The following is a 16,966-nucleotide window of genomic DNA, read 5'->3' as shown; positions in this document are numbered from 1 at the left end:
AGTAGCCTGGACACTAACTTTGCTCATTGTTTTAAGCAGGTTGTAGTGGATATTCCAGGAGGGATGCAGCTGGCCCAATCCCTTAGTTTCAAACAAACAGAATTTATTTGCAAGATTACCGAATGAAACACAAACAAAAGAAAACAGAATGTAGAATAACTTATCTGAAAACCCAACAGACTATCCCAACTTAAGGACACTGTTCAAAATACTTGCATCAAACCTCACAAACACCCCATTGCACTAAAGGAAAAATCAAATACAGGGTCTTAAAGGAGAGAGAGAGAGAGAGAGAGAGAGAGAGATGGCAGAGGGAGTCTGCATGGAACACCCTCTTCCGTGTAGCTGCTTCTTGGACCAGCAGCCTCAAACTGACTGCCTGCTTTCAGTGAATAGCCAGACTGGTAAAAACTAAACCAAACCAAATCGAAGAAATTTTATGAGAAGATTTGTAGCTCGGGTGCTCGTTGCTGTGGTTCTGTTCGCCGAGCTGGAAGTTTTTGTTGCAAACGTTTCGTCCCCTGTCTAGGTGACATCCTCAGTGCTTGGGAGCCTCCTGTGAAGCGCTTCTGTGGTGTTTCCTCCGGCATTTATAGTGCCTGTCCCTGCCGCTTCCGGTTGTCAGTTTCAGCTGTCCGCGGTAGTGGCCAGTATATTGGGTACAGGTCGATGTGTTTGTTGATGGAGTTTGTGGATGAGTGCCATGCTTCTAGGAATTCCCTGACTGTTCTTTGTTTGGCTTGCCCTATAATGGTAGTGTTGTCCCAGTCGAATTCACATTCAACAACCAGATATACGAACAAATCAACGGAACATCCATGGGTTCACCGATCTCGGGACTCATAGCAGAAGCAGTAATGCAAAGGTTCGAACAAACAGTCTTACCACAAATTCAACCCAAACTCTGGGTCAGATACGTTGATGACACCTTTGTAATCATTAAAAACACGGAAATAGAGAAAACACACCGGATCATCAACTCCACACTCACAGGAATCCGATTCACGAGAGAGGAAGAAAAGGACAACCAACTCCCATTCCTAGACGTGATGGTACAGAGAACACCAAACGGAGAATTCACCACAAAGGTATACAGGAAAGCCACACACACAGACCAAGTCCTGAACTACGAAAGCAACCACCCCAACACACACAAACGAAGTTGCATCAAGACACTATTCAAAAGGGCCACAACACACTGCAGCACACCAGAACTGCAAAAAGAGGAAGAGGAACACCTATACAAGGTATTCGCCAAAAACGGATATCCTCGCAATTTCATCAACAGATGCCTAAGGGAAAGACAACGGAACGAGGACATGCCGCAACCCAAAGGACAAGCCACACTACCATACATCAAGAACATCTCTGAACTGACAGCCAGACTACTGCGACCACTAGGACTTACAACAGCACACAAACCAACAGCCACACTCAGACAACAACTCACCAGAACGAAGGACCCGATACCCAGCATGAGCAAAACTAATGTAGTGTACAAAATCCCATGCAAGGACTGCACAAAACACTATATAGGACAAACAGGAAGACAGCTAACGATCCGCATCCATGAACACCAACTAGCCACGAAACGACATGACCAGCTATCCCTAGTAGCCACACACGCAGACGACAAGCAACATGAATTCGACTGGGACAACACTACCATTATAGGGCAAGCCAAACAAAGAACAGCCAGGGAATTCCTAGAAGCATGGCACTCATCCACAAACTCCATCAACAAACACATCGACCTGGACCCAATATACCGGCCACTACAGCGGACAGCTGAAACTGACAACCGGAAGCAGCAGGGACAGGCCACTATAAATGCTGGAGGAAACACCACAGAAGCGCTTCACAGGAGGCTCCCAAGCACTGAGGATGTCACCTAGACAGGGGACGAAATGTTTGCAACAAAAACTTCCAGCTCGGCGAACAGAACCACAGCAAATCGAAGAAAAGCTGAGCTGGGAGAACTGGCCGCTCCCCTTTCATTGGATAATTTTTTTTTAAACTTTTTTTTCCCCTGAGGCACTATCTTAGCTATAATCAAATTGTTCCTAAAACACTTCAAACCCAGACTTTTCAGAATTGCTGCTTTTATGACCTTTCTGAAAAAAAGCTAAGGACAATATAACCTTGTTAAAGGAGCAGCATCATTACAACCTTGGGATAGTCAGTCTGGAGGTAACAGGAGTATGGATGAAGATATCCATCAACGGATGGACTGCATTGTGGGAGGATACTGAAGAAATTATGGAAATGGAATAATATCGTTTTTATGGTGAAGGGATTGGCAATTGAGCTAAAGATTAAACATGACACAATTTTGTAAGCAGGCTGAGAAAGTAAGACAAAAAGAGATGGACTTGGTACCTAGGGAATGGAGTGTGTGGTGAATAGTTTCAAAGTAAATAACCAAACAGAAAGGTCTAATTCTTACTATAAAATACATAAATTGATGGTTTTTATTTAAAGTTAAAATTAGCTACAAATGTTATGAGTAAATTGTGTGCTAGTCAGTACTTTTGATATTGTTTTCTTACGTCTAGAATTAACAATACCAACACCCTTCTGGCCAACCTCTTACATCCCACTCTCTAAATCTGAATGTCACTAACGCTTTGCTGCCTGTACCCTAACTTCCTTACTCATTACTTCCTTGCTCACTGGCTTGCATTGGCTAAGTCTATTTTGATTTTGGGGACTTCATTCCACAAACCACAAATCGAGTACAAGCTGTCACTTGGAACTCTTTCTTACAATTCACAGAAGAGATTAATTGAAAATCTTAACAGCTGAGTATGTACCAACAACATCCAGCCAGCACCTTTAACATATTAAAACATCTAAGGGTACTTCACCAGAGTGTTATCACCTGTTAAGCATATTCTAGATCTTAACTTTCACATTCTTTTTTTTCAAATCTGCCAAGACAATACTCCTCCTTTCTCTACAATCTCCTCCATCCATGTTTTAACCAATTGTCGCATCTTTGAGCACCTCAGATTTCTAGTCAGTTCTGGCCTTTCGAGCATCTGGTATTTTAATCACTGCACGGTCGACTTGCATGCCTTCAGCTGACAACTTTCAAAGCTCTGGAATTTTGTCCCTAAACTTCTCTGCATCTTTATCTCTTTTTTTTCTTATTTAAGATTCTCCTTAAAACCTATCTGTTTGATCAGGAGTTTGATTATCATCCTAATGTGAAATGTTATTTGATTACACTTCTGTGAAACACTTTGAGATATTTTAAGAGGCTAAAGGTGCTGGCTGGATAAAGCTGCTGGTACATGATGGGCTGTTAAAGTTTTTAATTGATCTCTTCTGTGAATTGTGTCACAGTGTTCCATAGTGATGGCCTGAGCCAAACTCACTGATTCGTGGCTTGTGGAATACAAACCCCAAAACCCCAAAAGGTCTGCTATCCCATTCGACAATGTAAATAGATTTATCCAGCTAATATAGACCAAAAAGCCTAATTATAAACAAACGGAATCCCAGAAAGTGAAATAATCAAGATCTCACCTGCTTACAGAAATGATTGAGTTTTTGGTGAAAGAACCTTAAAAAGCTGATATAAAAAAAAAATCTTAATAAAATTAGATAATTTTTAAGTGTTCTTTTAGCAATGAATTAAGAGTTTGTTTCACTTTATAGATATTAGCATTGGTACCGCTGTGAGTTTGTGTGACCCTTCAGTAAAACTTCGAGGACAAAGTATAGACTCGCTTTCACAGGTATGATATTTCAGTTTTGCTTCCTTGTTAAGAAACTAGAGTTCGTGTTCTTTGCATTCACATATTAAGCCAGTAATTGTCTAAGTGTGATATTGAAAAGGTGCTCTATCAAGTAATTGGCCAGAAGCGGATAATGATAAAAAAAGTACCCATGTTTATAATGTAGATTAGCAGACCAATAATTTGAGGTCTCCTGTAATATTATTGATGAACCCACTGCTGTGGTATGTTTGAAACTTGCTGTTAAGCCATTTGTAACAGCAATGTGAAAACAGTTTGGGTAATAACAAGTGTTATGAATCTACATGGAAGTAAATAAAGATTAAAAGTTTCTTCTAGATAAAGTGCAAATACTTTTTCATTTTCTACTGACCAAATAATTGATGACAGAGCACCTTTTTAATATAAATATTTGACAATTACTGGTTTAATGTGTGAGTGCAAAGAACTGAACTCCAGCTTAATCTTTTAGAACTTAGAAAAGCGAAATGAATAAACATGTCTTCACTATTGCAGGCTTCTCGATCTAAACCTAGAAGCTCAACTGATCGCCATAGTCAGAGTTTGGATGATGTGCGATTGTACCAACAGCAACTACCTTTAGGCTCTACGTTATCTTCAGACAGCTCTCAGAGCTACACGTTTGGTTGCATCAATGAAGACAAAGATAGCCAATTTTGCTACACTTACTCCACAGCAGACTGTAAAACTAAGTCCACCTTTTATGGCAAACGTTCAATGAACTGTCTATCTCTGGATCTTCTTGGAGAAGAACAACTGCTGGAATTTGTAGTATAATTAATGGTAATGTCATTGTGATAAATTCGTTAACTCGCCAAGCCCTGGACTGACCTACTTTTGAGTATTAAATAATAATTTAAGGAAATTGCATTATGTAAAAGAATGTGAAGATGTCCTGTAATGGACCTTCACAGTCAGTAAGACTCAAAAATATTGAGCCCAACAGTAATTTCTGTAAGTGATTTAGTGGAATATTCTATGCCTCACTCCTCCTTGCAATCCTAACTGAAGACGTGTCACGTTAAGCTAACAGCAGTTGTCTGAGTAATTCTCGGACTTACTGTTGTAATTTTGCAAAGGGTTTTATTTAATACATAGAAAACAAGTGGGAAAACTCTTAGTCATTCCTATTTCAGTACCAGAGAGTTTATGTCAACACTGGCCTGCAGACCAATTCTGTATTTGTCCAGATGAAAAAAGCGTTTGTCTTGTGAGGCATTCAATATAATGGGTTGGGTATAATTGAACACTGGAGTAAATTGCATTCATTGTCACTTTTGTTCAGTGTTACTTGGACTTCCCAGCAACAGATTTGATGGGAGGTGCACCTAAAGGAGTCATGCTTAGCCAACTTGAAAGTTAATTTATAATAACCCACAACAACAAGGAACAGCAATACAAATGATCTAACAAGAATACACACTTCAGAATTACTTTCTGAACACTACTATGATTAGAGGAAGGTGTTTTAACTGTACAAATAAATATAAATGAATGATTATTTTGATCATTTAAAGAAAAGTGTGCCTTCAGTAGCAGCAGAATGATTAATGCTGCAATGAACCAATTAATAATAAACTCCCAATTTTTACCGTGCTATCACTAGGAGACGCCAAGCAATTGTATGATGCTTCCAATAACAAAGAAAGAAAAATTGGAAATTGGTCCAGTCATCATTTACCATTGTACACCTCCAATCGCCAGATATAGAGTAAAACCAAGAGAGGGCCAAAATCAAGATTTTATTTGTCCTCTTCACATTTCTACCCATATTCTATTTAATCTGTTTTGTATTGATACAGTAATAGAAATGGCAGGAAGCTTGCATTAAATTGGACCAGGTGGTTTTAGGATGTGTTAGAATCATTCACATAAAAACAGAATAGAAAATTATTTCTCAGTAATACTGTGTGTAAATGGAATTCAAAAATGCACTGAACATGGTAACAAAAGAATAATGTTGTACTACAGTGAAATGTATCCTATTATGCTCATGTGTGCCTTATATCAATTTTGGAATATTATGCAATAGCATTGTTTATGTTACAGTACAATCCACTGAAATAAGAATTGAATAGAAAATTAGCAATTCCAGACTATGACATGAAAATGTTGTATATTTGCAGAAAATGGAATTCTACTTCCAAAAGAACAAGTACCTTCAGGCAATGGGAAGAAGATAGAATAAATTCTGTATCTGTTTTCTTTCTCATTCTATTCACAAGTTTTTCTGGTTGTCACACTTTGATAATTTTTGCTCCACAAAATTATCAAAGTTAGAACACGGAAGGTGACCCTTTCTGCCCATTGCATCTGTTTTTCAAACTGAACTTACTCCAAGTCAGTTTATTTCTCCTTTTTTGCATATTTCTTTTTATGATTTAAGTATTTATTTATTCAGCTTTGATCAAAATGATGGCATAAGCTCTGTTGTCAAGTCACTTTCAGCAAAAGATTCCATTTTCTAATCACTCTTTTGTAAGAAATCTGCCTGCTATCTTCTAGTGATCTTGTATTTTTGCCCTCTTGTTACTTGTTCACTTTTTACAAAAAACAAAAATCATCTTTTACCACATCAAAACTTTCCAAATTTTATAAATCCTCTCAGACCTCAATCTTTGTTGCTATTGTGAAAAAGCCCATTTGTTGAACCTTCCTTAAAATCAATGCCTAATTATCTGTAGTCATGTCCTCGTTAATGTTCACTATTTCTTTGGCTTCAATATTTTTTCTAATTTGGTGCCTACAACTAATCAGAGTACAGATTGTGGCCTGGCAGACTTAATTAACATTATCAAAAAAAGGTCGTTTGACCATTCTGTTAATGGGACTTTACTAGGTGGAAATAGACTTCTGTGATGGCTGTATAGCAGGTAGAACTGTTAAAAAGTAATCTCATCAGTGGTGAAACACCTTTGGAATATCTTGGAATATGTCACAGTGCTATGTAAGTGCAAGGCATCACCTAACCAAATCTTTTAAAATCTCAACATCACTTCCTTGCTTTGCAGTCAATACATCTGTGACACAAAGCTACATTTGATATTTTATTATACTTTCCCATTGTTTCCATCTTTCAAGTTGAACTACAGGACAGCTTGTAAAGAATTTAATCGTTAGGCTATATTTTGTGTTTTGTCCCCCAAATTATTTCTTCTGCATTCTCTGTTTTGAGTAACTTATGCCTATTCTCTCACTTCACAAACCTATCAGTGCCTGCTTGTGATTTTCCAAAATTTACCATTTCCCAAGTTATTACCAACAAGCTTCAACTTTATTTTTCTAGTGATCTCTGAGGCAGAACCATAATCCAGTAGCCAATCTAGAGAAATATCCATTTATCATTATTTTGTATTCTGTTACAAGGCTTTCTACAAATGTGATGACAATCCACTTAATTTCATGTGCTGTAGTTTTCCTAACAAATATCCTCTGGAGGCCTTGTCAATTATTTTTAGAAATTAAATTTTGCAAACACCTCATCTCCTTTTACCCTTTTGTATGTCTAGATTTCTTCAAACTCCAATTAAGCAGGCAAGAACCAACCTTTGTAAATCAATCAATTGAACACTGTTCTATTTCCTGTCTGGATCTGCTACTGTCTATCTGTTGTTTTAATTTCTAATATTATTAATGTGGAGGTGGGGCTGATCTTTGTCTATATCATAACAGGAGGAGATAGGCTAACCCAACTGCTTTGCTGTACATAATGTGACCTGCAGGACTGATCAATTTTCAGATGTGAATGATTGTGATAATATAGCGTGTCTGAACATAGAACATGCTCCAAGAGTACTGCAGAAATAACAAGTAAAACAGCTAAAGCAAAGCTGTGGCTAAAATTTACAAAGCACAAATGAATCTTTTCTATATGCTATATTATTGTTCTGCTACCTATAAACAAGGCCAGATTTCCAAAGGAAATGCTTCCCTCCAAATCTTGTAAGTTAATCTCACATCACAGTTTGGTGTTGTGGTTTCAGATTCTGCATTCCATTTTCTTAACAAGACTGCAGCCATAATTTAATGAAACTTCATCAATAATAGAACATTTGAAGGATTCAGAACTTTAAAAGGTTGGATAATAATTTTTATTTTTTTCAGCAGGTCATTTTAAAAAAATTAAAACTCTACCAGCTCTTACATGAACCTTTTTTCCTTTCTCTTCTTGTTGTTTCCCTCCTTCAATGTCCCTCTGTCAGTATTTAACTGAGGAATTTATTACTTATGTTGTTGCATACCGAATTATTTATATTGTCTTCAAGCATGTAACATAAGTTTTTCACAAAATATAAGATTAACATTGTTTATTTTATATCAATCTTTTACTTATTCAAAAGCAGTGAAGGATGTATGTTCTTTTCTAAGGGTTGTTTTAAAATGCCGAAGAACAATCATTTTATATTATATGAAACATTACAGTATTATGATTGACCACTGTGAAGATTAATTATACAAATGTATCTTGTTTATTTACATCTTAAATAATTAGGTAATGTTTTGTGTAGACTTGTGCCACTTTAGAAATGTTTACTAGGGGAATTATATGATGGTTATATAATATAATTGAACTCCTGTTATTTGTGTACTTGTTTAGTTTTAAATGTCAGCGTCATATTTTATGTTCATTGTCATCCTTTCTATGAAAGAAGTTCTACTATGCACATAAAGTACAAGTTATAAAGTTCAAATTTTTTCTGCTTCTTTACATATTTCTTTATATTCCTATCCCATCCTACCCCTGAAACTGCACCTTTGTGCTATATCCCAAAACCTTCACGATAATTCTTATTGTATCTTCTTACACCACACATGACTGCCATCATTCTGTTAGTAACAAACCTTTAATTTATCGAGGGCTGTATCCTTGGAAATTTTTCCACAACCCTTTCCACTTTTTAAAAATCTTCCTGCCTTAAAGTGATTCCTGAAAATTTACCTATTTGGTAACATATTTAATCTTCTGTCCAATTCCCCCCACACTTTACTGAATTTTAATTTTTCCTCCTTGGGACATTGAGAGTGTTTTGGAGATGTAAGTTTGTTGTACATTGGTATTAGTTGGTTAAAACTAAATACATTTCTCCGAATGTCTTTGCAGGAATTGGGGCGTGAATTTATTAGATGGGGGTCAGGAATGATGTAGAATAGAATCAAAAATCTAACCATTTCAGTGGATCCTTACTATTTCTGAGAAAACATTTGGGGGGGATTGTCCATACCAAAACACTGCCTTCTCTACTGAACAAAAAGATAAAAAGACAGAATAGCCTGGATTGACCAAGAAGGTCTACATTAAGCGAGTTTTGAGAAGATTTGTAGCTCTGGATGTAGGTTTGCTCCCTGAGATGGAAGGTTCATTTCCAGACATTTCATCACCCTACTAGGTAACATCTTCAGTGGGCCTCAGGCGAAGTAGTGTCCGTGATTCCTGCTTTCTATTTATATGTTTGGGTTTCTTTGGGTTGGTGATGTAATTTCCTGTGGTGATGTCATTTCCTGTTCTTTTTCTCAGGGGGTGGTAGATGGGGTCTAACTCGATGTGTTTGTTGATAGAGTTCTGGTTGGAATGCCTTGCTTCTAGGAATTCTCGTGTGTGTCTCTGTTTGGCTTGTCCTAGGATGGATGTGTTGTCCCAGTCAAAGTGGTGTCCTTCCTTATCTGTATGTAAGGATACCATTGAGAGAGGGTCATGTTGTTTTTTGACTAGTTGGTGTTCATGTATCCTGGTGGCTAGTTTTCTGCCTGTTTGTCTAATGTGGTGTTTGTCACAGTTTTCGCATGTTATTTTGTAAATGACATTAGTTTTGCTTGTTGTCTGTATAGGGTCTTTCAAGTTCATTACCTGCTGTTTTAGTGTGTTGGTGGGTTTGTGGGCTACCATGATGCCAAGGGGTCTGAGTAGTCTGACAGTCATTTCCGAGATGTCTTTGATGTAGGGGAGAGTGGCTAGGGTTTCTGGATGTGGTTTGTCTGCTTGTTGGGGTTTGTTGCTGAGAAATCGGTGAACTGTGTTCATTGGGTACCCATTCTTTTTGAATACACGGTATAGGTGATTTTCCTCTGCTCTGCATACTTCCTCTGTGCTACAGTGTGTGTTGGCTCATTGAAATAATGTTCTGATGCAGCTTCATTTGTGGATGTTGGGATGATTGCTTCTGTAGTTCAATATTTGGTCCGTGTATGTTGTTTTCCTGTAGACGCTGGTTTGAAGTTGCCCGTTGGCTGTTCACTCTACTGTGACATCTAGGAATGGCAGTTTGTTGTTGTTTCCCTCCTCTTTAGTGAATTTTAAGCTAATAAGGGTATTACTGATGGTCTTGAAGGTTTCCTCCAATTTGCTTCGTTTAGTGATGACAAAGGTGTCATCCACGTAGTGGACCCAAAGTTTGGGTTGGATGGTTGGCAGAGCTGTTTGTTACTGCCTCTGCTAAGAACCCTGATATCGGAAAACCCATGGGTGTTCTCTTGGTTTGTCTGTAGGTTTTGTTGTTGAAGTTGAAGTGTGTGGTAAGGCATAGGTCCAGTAATTTGACGATACTGTCCTTGTTGATGAAGTTAGTGGTGTTTGGAATATGTGTCTTTGGGTCTTCTAATAGTATAGGCTGTGTTTCCTTAGCCTGGTTAATGTTGATTGATGTAAACAGAGCTGTTACATCAAAGGAGACCATTATTTCATCCTCTTCTATCTTCGTGTCTTTGATGATCTTCAGGAATTCTTGGGTGGAGTGGATGGAGTGGCGTGAGTCTTCTACTCAGTATTTTAGTCTTTGGTGTAGCTCCTTGGCTAATCTGTAAGTTGATGTTCCATGTAGTGAGACTATGGGTCTGAGGGGGGCTCCTGGTTTGTGAATTTTGGGTAATCCGTATAAGCGTGGTGTGTTGGATCCGTCTGGTTTCATGTTTTGGAAGTTGGTCTTATTTATTTCTCCAGATTTCTGAAATATATTGAGTAAGGTTGTCATTTGGTTCTCAAGTTGTGGGGTTGGGTCTATCGCCACTTGTTGGTAAGTGTTAGAATCTGTAAGTAGTGCATTTGCTTTTTCAATGTCATCTCTTCGATTTAGAATGACTGTCAAGCATCCTTTGTCTGCAGGTAGGATAACAATGTTTTTATCTTTTTTTAGTCTTTCCAGTGCTTTCCTTTCTTGTGTACTGAGTGTGTTTCTTTCCTTTTTTCTGCTTAATGTTGGTGCGACTATCTGTCTGATGGCTTGCTGGGTTTCTTCTGTGAGTTGGTTGTCTTTTAGTGTTGTTTCTAATGCTGCTAAGGAATCTTTCTTGTCCGCATCCTGGCAGTTGTAATTTAATCCTCTTACTAAGACAGCTTTTTCAGTGTCTGTTAAGGGTCGGTCAGATATCCTGGTATCCACTAGTATCCTTACATACAGATAAGGAAGGATACCACTTCGACTGGGACAACACATCCATCCTAGGACAAGCCAAACAGAGACACGTACAAGAATTCCTAGAAGCATGGCATTCCAACCAGAACTCTATCAACAAACACATCGAGATAGACCCCATCTACCACCACCTGAGAAAAAGAACAGGAAATGACATCACCACAGGAAGTAATATCACCAACCCAAAGAAACCCAAACATATAAATAGAAAGCAGGAATCACGTATACTGCTTTGCCTGAGGCCCACTGAGGATGTTACCTAGTAGGGTGACAAAACATCTGGAAATGAACCTCCCAGCTCAGTGAGCAAACCTACATCCAGAAAGTCTACATTTTCCCAGCCCCTGAACGATTTGGGCAAAAACAGGACAATTGCAAAAGTCGAGTGAAAAATGAAAAAGTTAGATTCTTGATGTTGCAGAAATAAAAGTCCGATTTTGCACATAACAATTCAACAGTGAGGTAAACGTTTCACAAATGAGCGTTGAGGGGTTGGTTCGCATGAATTAGTGTTCCATTATAACCTAATCTCACCTAATTTATCTGCGGGTTGCTATTTTCCGAGGCAGGGGATGAGAAAATAGACAGCAACTATTCCTGATGTGAAAAGTTAGAGGTGGATACCTGGTGGCTACAACTTGGCAACATCATCTTCATGTATTCATCTTGCCTAGTAGTCCCCAACATGTCAGGTTATACTCCATGGACAGTGATGGCCTTCATCTTCCAATCACGGATGCTGGTATTGGCCAAGCACCAGTTTCACCATCTCATCATGGCACATTTCCAACACTTATACAGTTCTCAACTTCAATACTGCACTTTAAGCCTCACCAACATCTTTCATTGCAAGACCACTTAGTGCATTGGGATCAACAGGAATGTCAAGGACCACTGCCATGGCGAGGAGGTCAATCCTGGAGATTGGAGTCAGCATGCTGGGATAATGACTGGACAATAATTTTGAAGAGGGTGACTCAACATGTAAGGCGAGGAGATAATAGTGCATTGGAAGGCACAGGATACTGCAAGAAGGGGTGTCATTGATGATCACCACCACCCTGTCTTTGATGAGGAGGCCAGGTTATATTCGGTAGCTCAATGGTTAGCACTGCTACCTTATAGCACCTAGAACCTGGGTTCAATTTCATCCATGGGCGACTGTCCGTATGCAGTTTGCACATTCTCATTGTGCTTGTGTAGGTTTCTGCTGGGTATTCTGGTTTCCAACCACAGTCAAAGATGTGCAGGTTAGGTAGATGGGCTTTGGTAAATTGCCCATAGTGTCTAGAGATGTGCAGGTTAGGTGGAAATGTGAGGTTATGGGGATAGCGTGGGTTTGGGTGGATGCTCTTCGGAGGGTCATTGTGGATTTGATGGGCCAAATGGCCTGCTCTCATGCTGTATGGATTCTGTGCTTCAAAAAATAAGCTGTAGGCCTGGAGCTCAGAGGTAAAATGGGTAGATGAAGAGTGAAACAGAACAGCCGGGTGGGAATCTGGATGCCTCAACTCATATGAAGTTGACAGGGATGGCAAGGCAGACAAGAACGTGAAAGCTTGGGGTGTTACCTGGATTTACGGGTCAATGCTGCAACTCATTCCATGAGGTGCTACATGTGTTGCATTCCATCCTCCTCTGAATCCAAAATGGCTATCATCACACTGAATGGGTGGAGTCTTTGTTTTGAATGAGGGAGTGGGCTCTCTTGGTGATAAATGTGAGGTCCTTCAAGAGGAAATTGCATTGCTCAGGCACTTGTACATTAAAAATTAATGACATCTGTAACCACAGAAGTCTGCATGTGAACATCATGCAGTAACCAACCATGTTGAATAATAATCCTCACCACAAGCAAACTTGACTATGTCAATGGTCATTATGAATTAATTATGGTAATCTCAGTGAGGCAGAAGTAATCACCTGTGATCCACAATTTTAAAAAAATCCAAGGTCTCATTGGATGTGCAGTGGCGTTGCTTTTCTCTTGCATTGAACTGCATGTATTTGACAAAGAAATGGCAGTACTGTCTTTCTTGGGTAAAATAGGCGAGAGAGGTGGTCAAGGTTTCTATGCAACTGCTTTGTGTCTGATATTCCTGACATAAGATCAACAGAACCAACACAAGAACATCCAGACACATATTACTGTTGCTGTGGTCACTGAATAATAAAGATACAGAGAAACTGAAGAACAAGTGTATCAATAAGCACAGGACTAGCAACAACATCTAGTGGCTACTGAATATTTAACTCTAGGTTTTCAATAGGTCAATGAGATAAGTGATTGACAGAAATATGAAATGAACTGCATGAAATGAAGTGAACACTTGTTAGCTTCCTTTCAGTTTTAAATGTCCTGTGACTATCTGTTATCCAAACTGCTGCCAAGTTTTGTCAGTGATTCCACAAAAACTTATTTTTGTGGTGATTTCACTATTGAAACAAAACTTCCAGGTGCTTCATGAAGAAGTGAAATCAAATGAATACCGAGTAATGTGAAGGATGGTGACTTAAATAACATATGTTTTAAGGACAGGGATGAAAATGATGAAAAATAGAGGAATGGAGTTGCAAAGGAGAAATTAAAGCTCTAGATCAAAAATAGGAACAGGGCTGTTGGAAAAAGGCTAGAATCAGTGAATGCAATATTGAACAGTAAATAATAAGATTGGATAAAGATGGGGAGTTTTTACATATGTGAGTTTAACGGCAGCAGAGTCAGTCATGTCATTGGAAAGAGAATTGGATCATATCCAAAAAGGGTATTAAAGAAGGGGCAGTGACAGACTTTTCCAATACTTTTGTTTTGTGTGTGGAGTGGTGGGGGTGAGACATTGTTTGAAACGGATATCACGTGAATTACTTTTGTAAACTCAAGTACGCTTGTAACTTTTACAAAAAATAATCAAGAAGGTTAATAGATTGCGAAGCTTTATATCGAGAAGACTAGAGTACAAGTAAAGTTGCCATTGTTCTATTGGACCACATGGCTGCTCTGACATTAGACCGGTAGTTTAATCTGAGGGTTATCACAACTCAGCTGCGGGGAGAGGTTGGGAAGGTCGGACCCTTTATGGTAACCTCAGCCAGTGCAGGAATTGAATTCACACTGTCGGCGTTACTCTGCATTACAAACCAGCCATTGAGACAAATGAATTAAGGAACCAACAAATTGGAGTATAAGTAATTGGGGGTGGGGGAAGATGTCCTTGTGGTATTGTCACTAGACTAATAATCCAGAGCTCCAGATAATATTCTAGGTTACCCAACTTTGAATCCTGCCATAACAGATGTTGGAATTTGGGATTAAGACTCTGATGATGACAATGAAACTGCTGTTGATTGTTGTTAAAACCTATCTGGTTCACTAATGTCCTTTGAGAAAAGAAACAGCTGGCCTACATGTGACTCCAGACCCACAGCATTGTGGTTGACCCTCACCTGCATTCTGGGCAATTAGAGATGCCAATAAATGCTGACCTAACCACTGACATCCACATACTGTGAATGAATAAATTAAAGTTATGCTAATGCTATACAAAACCCTGGCGAGACCCACTGGAGTACTGTGAATAGATCTGAGCTTAAAAATGTGTTGCTGGAAATGCGCAGCAGGTCAGGCAGCATCAAAGGAGCAGGAGAATCGACGTTTTGGACATAAGCCCTTCTTCTGAGCACCACATTGTATGAAAGATATTATGACTTTGGAAGGAGTACAGTGTAGGTTTACAAGAATGATATCTGGACTTCAGGAGTTAAGTTTAAGAGGAAGGATTATATAAATTAGGCCAATTTTCTCTGGAAATTACAGAGTTAACAAGAGATCTAATCAAAGTCTTTAAAGTATTAACAGGAAAATACCAGAGATAAACTAATTCCATTGATTGGAGATTCTAGAACTGAGTTAGTTAGGGCCCTAAATGTTAGGGCCGGAACATTTCAGGAGAAATGTTAGGAAATACTTTTACATATAAAAGGTTGGGGACTCTCTTCCACAAATGTAAATGGATGCAGGATCGCTTCTTAGTTTTAAATCTGAGATAGATTTTTCTTTGTTAAGCAGGGGTATTAAAGGATACGGGCCAAAGGCAGGTCTATGAAGTTAGGCCATACTCATGATCTCATTGAGTGGGGCTAAATGGCCTACTCCTGTTCCTACGTTTCTGTAAATGAGGGCAGTTTGAATGATTATCTTTCCTATTGCAGCCATTCTATGATCCTGTAAATCCAGCCAACTGTTTTCTAGAACGGCATAGTTTAAAAGAAACACTAGAACCCCAACTGTCAAAAAAAAAACTAAGTTGACAGCTCCACCACTGGCAGTTGCTTTTTAAATGTGCCCGCGGCCTGACCGACTGTCCAATGAGAAGCAGGTTTGGAACATCCATGATGATACACAGCGAGGCGGGAAGCGGGTCTGGCGGTTGGACGTTCCCACGTGGGGGGCACACGGTGGTTAACGGCCGACAGCCTGTCACATGGCGATCATGAGGCGCTGGGGATCGGTTGTGTTGTCGCTGTCGCAGATACTGGTGTTGTTGATGGAGTCGGAAGGCGTGTGGAGGTAGGCAGTCAGGGCTTGCAGAGACGAGCAACATAGTCATCGAGAGCAAATGGATCCCATCCAGAGGCAAAAGTTTAAAACGCGGTGGGGGGAAAGGTTGAACATTCTGAGTGAGAGCCAACGAACGACGCGTTATTCCCAATCAGCGCGAAGTTTCAGCATTCTCAACGGTGACTGAGGAAAAGCAAGGGATACAGCACCACATTCTCGCCTTGAATAATTTACACTGCGAGGCATTTTATTTCTTCCAACGTGATACCAAATAAATCTTTGTAGGGAGTGCATCCAGTGTTGAATCCATATCTATTAATAAAATAATGTGGTTTTTAAAAATACTTTTTTTTCCATCTGTGAACCACCACCACCAGTAAATCACCTTTGTTTCCAATTGAATAGCAAAACCCATTAAGGACATAACAAGCCAGCAGAGGAGAGGAAGAGGAGGTTAAATCAAAATGGAGTTTGAGAGGGAATGAATTGGTCTTCGGCAAATTTGGTTAGTTTAGATTATTACAGCAGCACGTTTATCAACAGCTGCAATCAGGTTATACCACTGTTGGTATTGCGTAATGTGACAGGAGTAAAGACACTCATGGGTTGTTATGACCACAATATTCAATATCATTAAATTTTATATGCCATTTGAAGCAGAGAAAATTGGGTCTAAGACTAGTGTTTAAAACCAAAAAGGTGGCAATTATGTGGGCACAAGTTGAACAGACTGAAGGCAACTTACATATGAAGCTAAGGGATAGATTAATAACCATGCAGAATATTTAGAAAAGTACAGTTGCACTGTAAGCACAAAAATTTATAAAGGGAGGACTCACCATTTGTAGTTGGCCAAAGGAGGTGAGGGAAGCATCAAATTTAGGAAAAGCATATAACTTAAAAAGATGAGTGATGGGTTAGATGAAAAGTCGGTATATACTGGTGGTAGAGAACGACTGAAAGGTTGGTTATGAGGAGGAAATTATAAGCAAGGAAGCTAGTTAGAAATCTAAAAGAAGATAGCAAGAGTTACTATGGTAATTTGAAAAGGATAATAAGACGTAAAGTGAATATTGATTCTTCAGAAAGTGAGAATAGGGAGGTAATATTTGCTGACCTGTTTAACTTCTCTTTGCTACAATCTGAAGTTCCCACCAGCATCATGAAGGCAACCATCATCCCAGTACCAAAACAAAACACATGCAACATGCCTCAACAACTACTGTCCAGTGGCTGTG

The 16,966-nt window shown here is 39.1% G+C and overlaps 1 protein-coding gene across 3 annotated transcripts in view; it reads left to right on the top strand.

The window, feature by feature from the left end:
* LOC122552624 (FERM domain-containing protein 6) overlaps positions 1–8,455 on the top strand; it is a 77,254-nt gene extending 68,799 nt beyond the window's left edge. For all 3 annotated transcript variants that reach the window (XM_043695403.2, XM_043695400.2, XM_087991158.1), the window contains exons 13-14: positions 3,664–3,743; positions 4,260–8,455. In XM_043695403.2, coding sequence (XP_043551338.2) covers positions 3,664–3,743; positions 4,260–4,541 — 362 coding nt within the window. In that variant the 3' untranslated portion in view covers positions 4,542–8,455. The remainder of the gene's footprint in view (positions 1–3,663; positions 3,744–4,259) is intronic.
* The last annotated feature ends 8,511 nt before the right edge of the window (positions 8,456–16,966 follow it).

The sequence above is a fragment of the Chiloscyllium plagiosum genome, unplaced genomic scaffold (genome assembly GCF_037043375.1).
Source record: "Chiloscyllium plagiosum isolate Xiang-an unplaced genomic scaffold, Cpla_swu_hap1 HiC_scaffold_10, whole genome shotgun sequence".
NCBI lineage: Eukaryota > Metazoa > Chordata > Chondrichthyes > Orectolobiformes > Hemiscylliidae > Chiloscyllium > Chiloscyllium plagiosum.
This window is presented reverse-complemented; position numbering and strand designations above follow the sequence as displayed.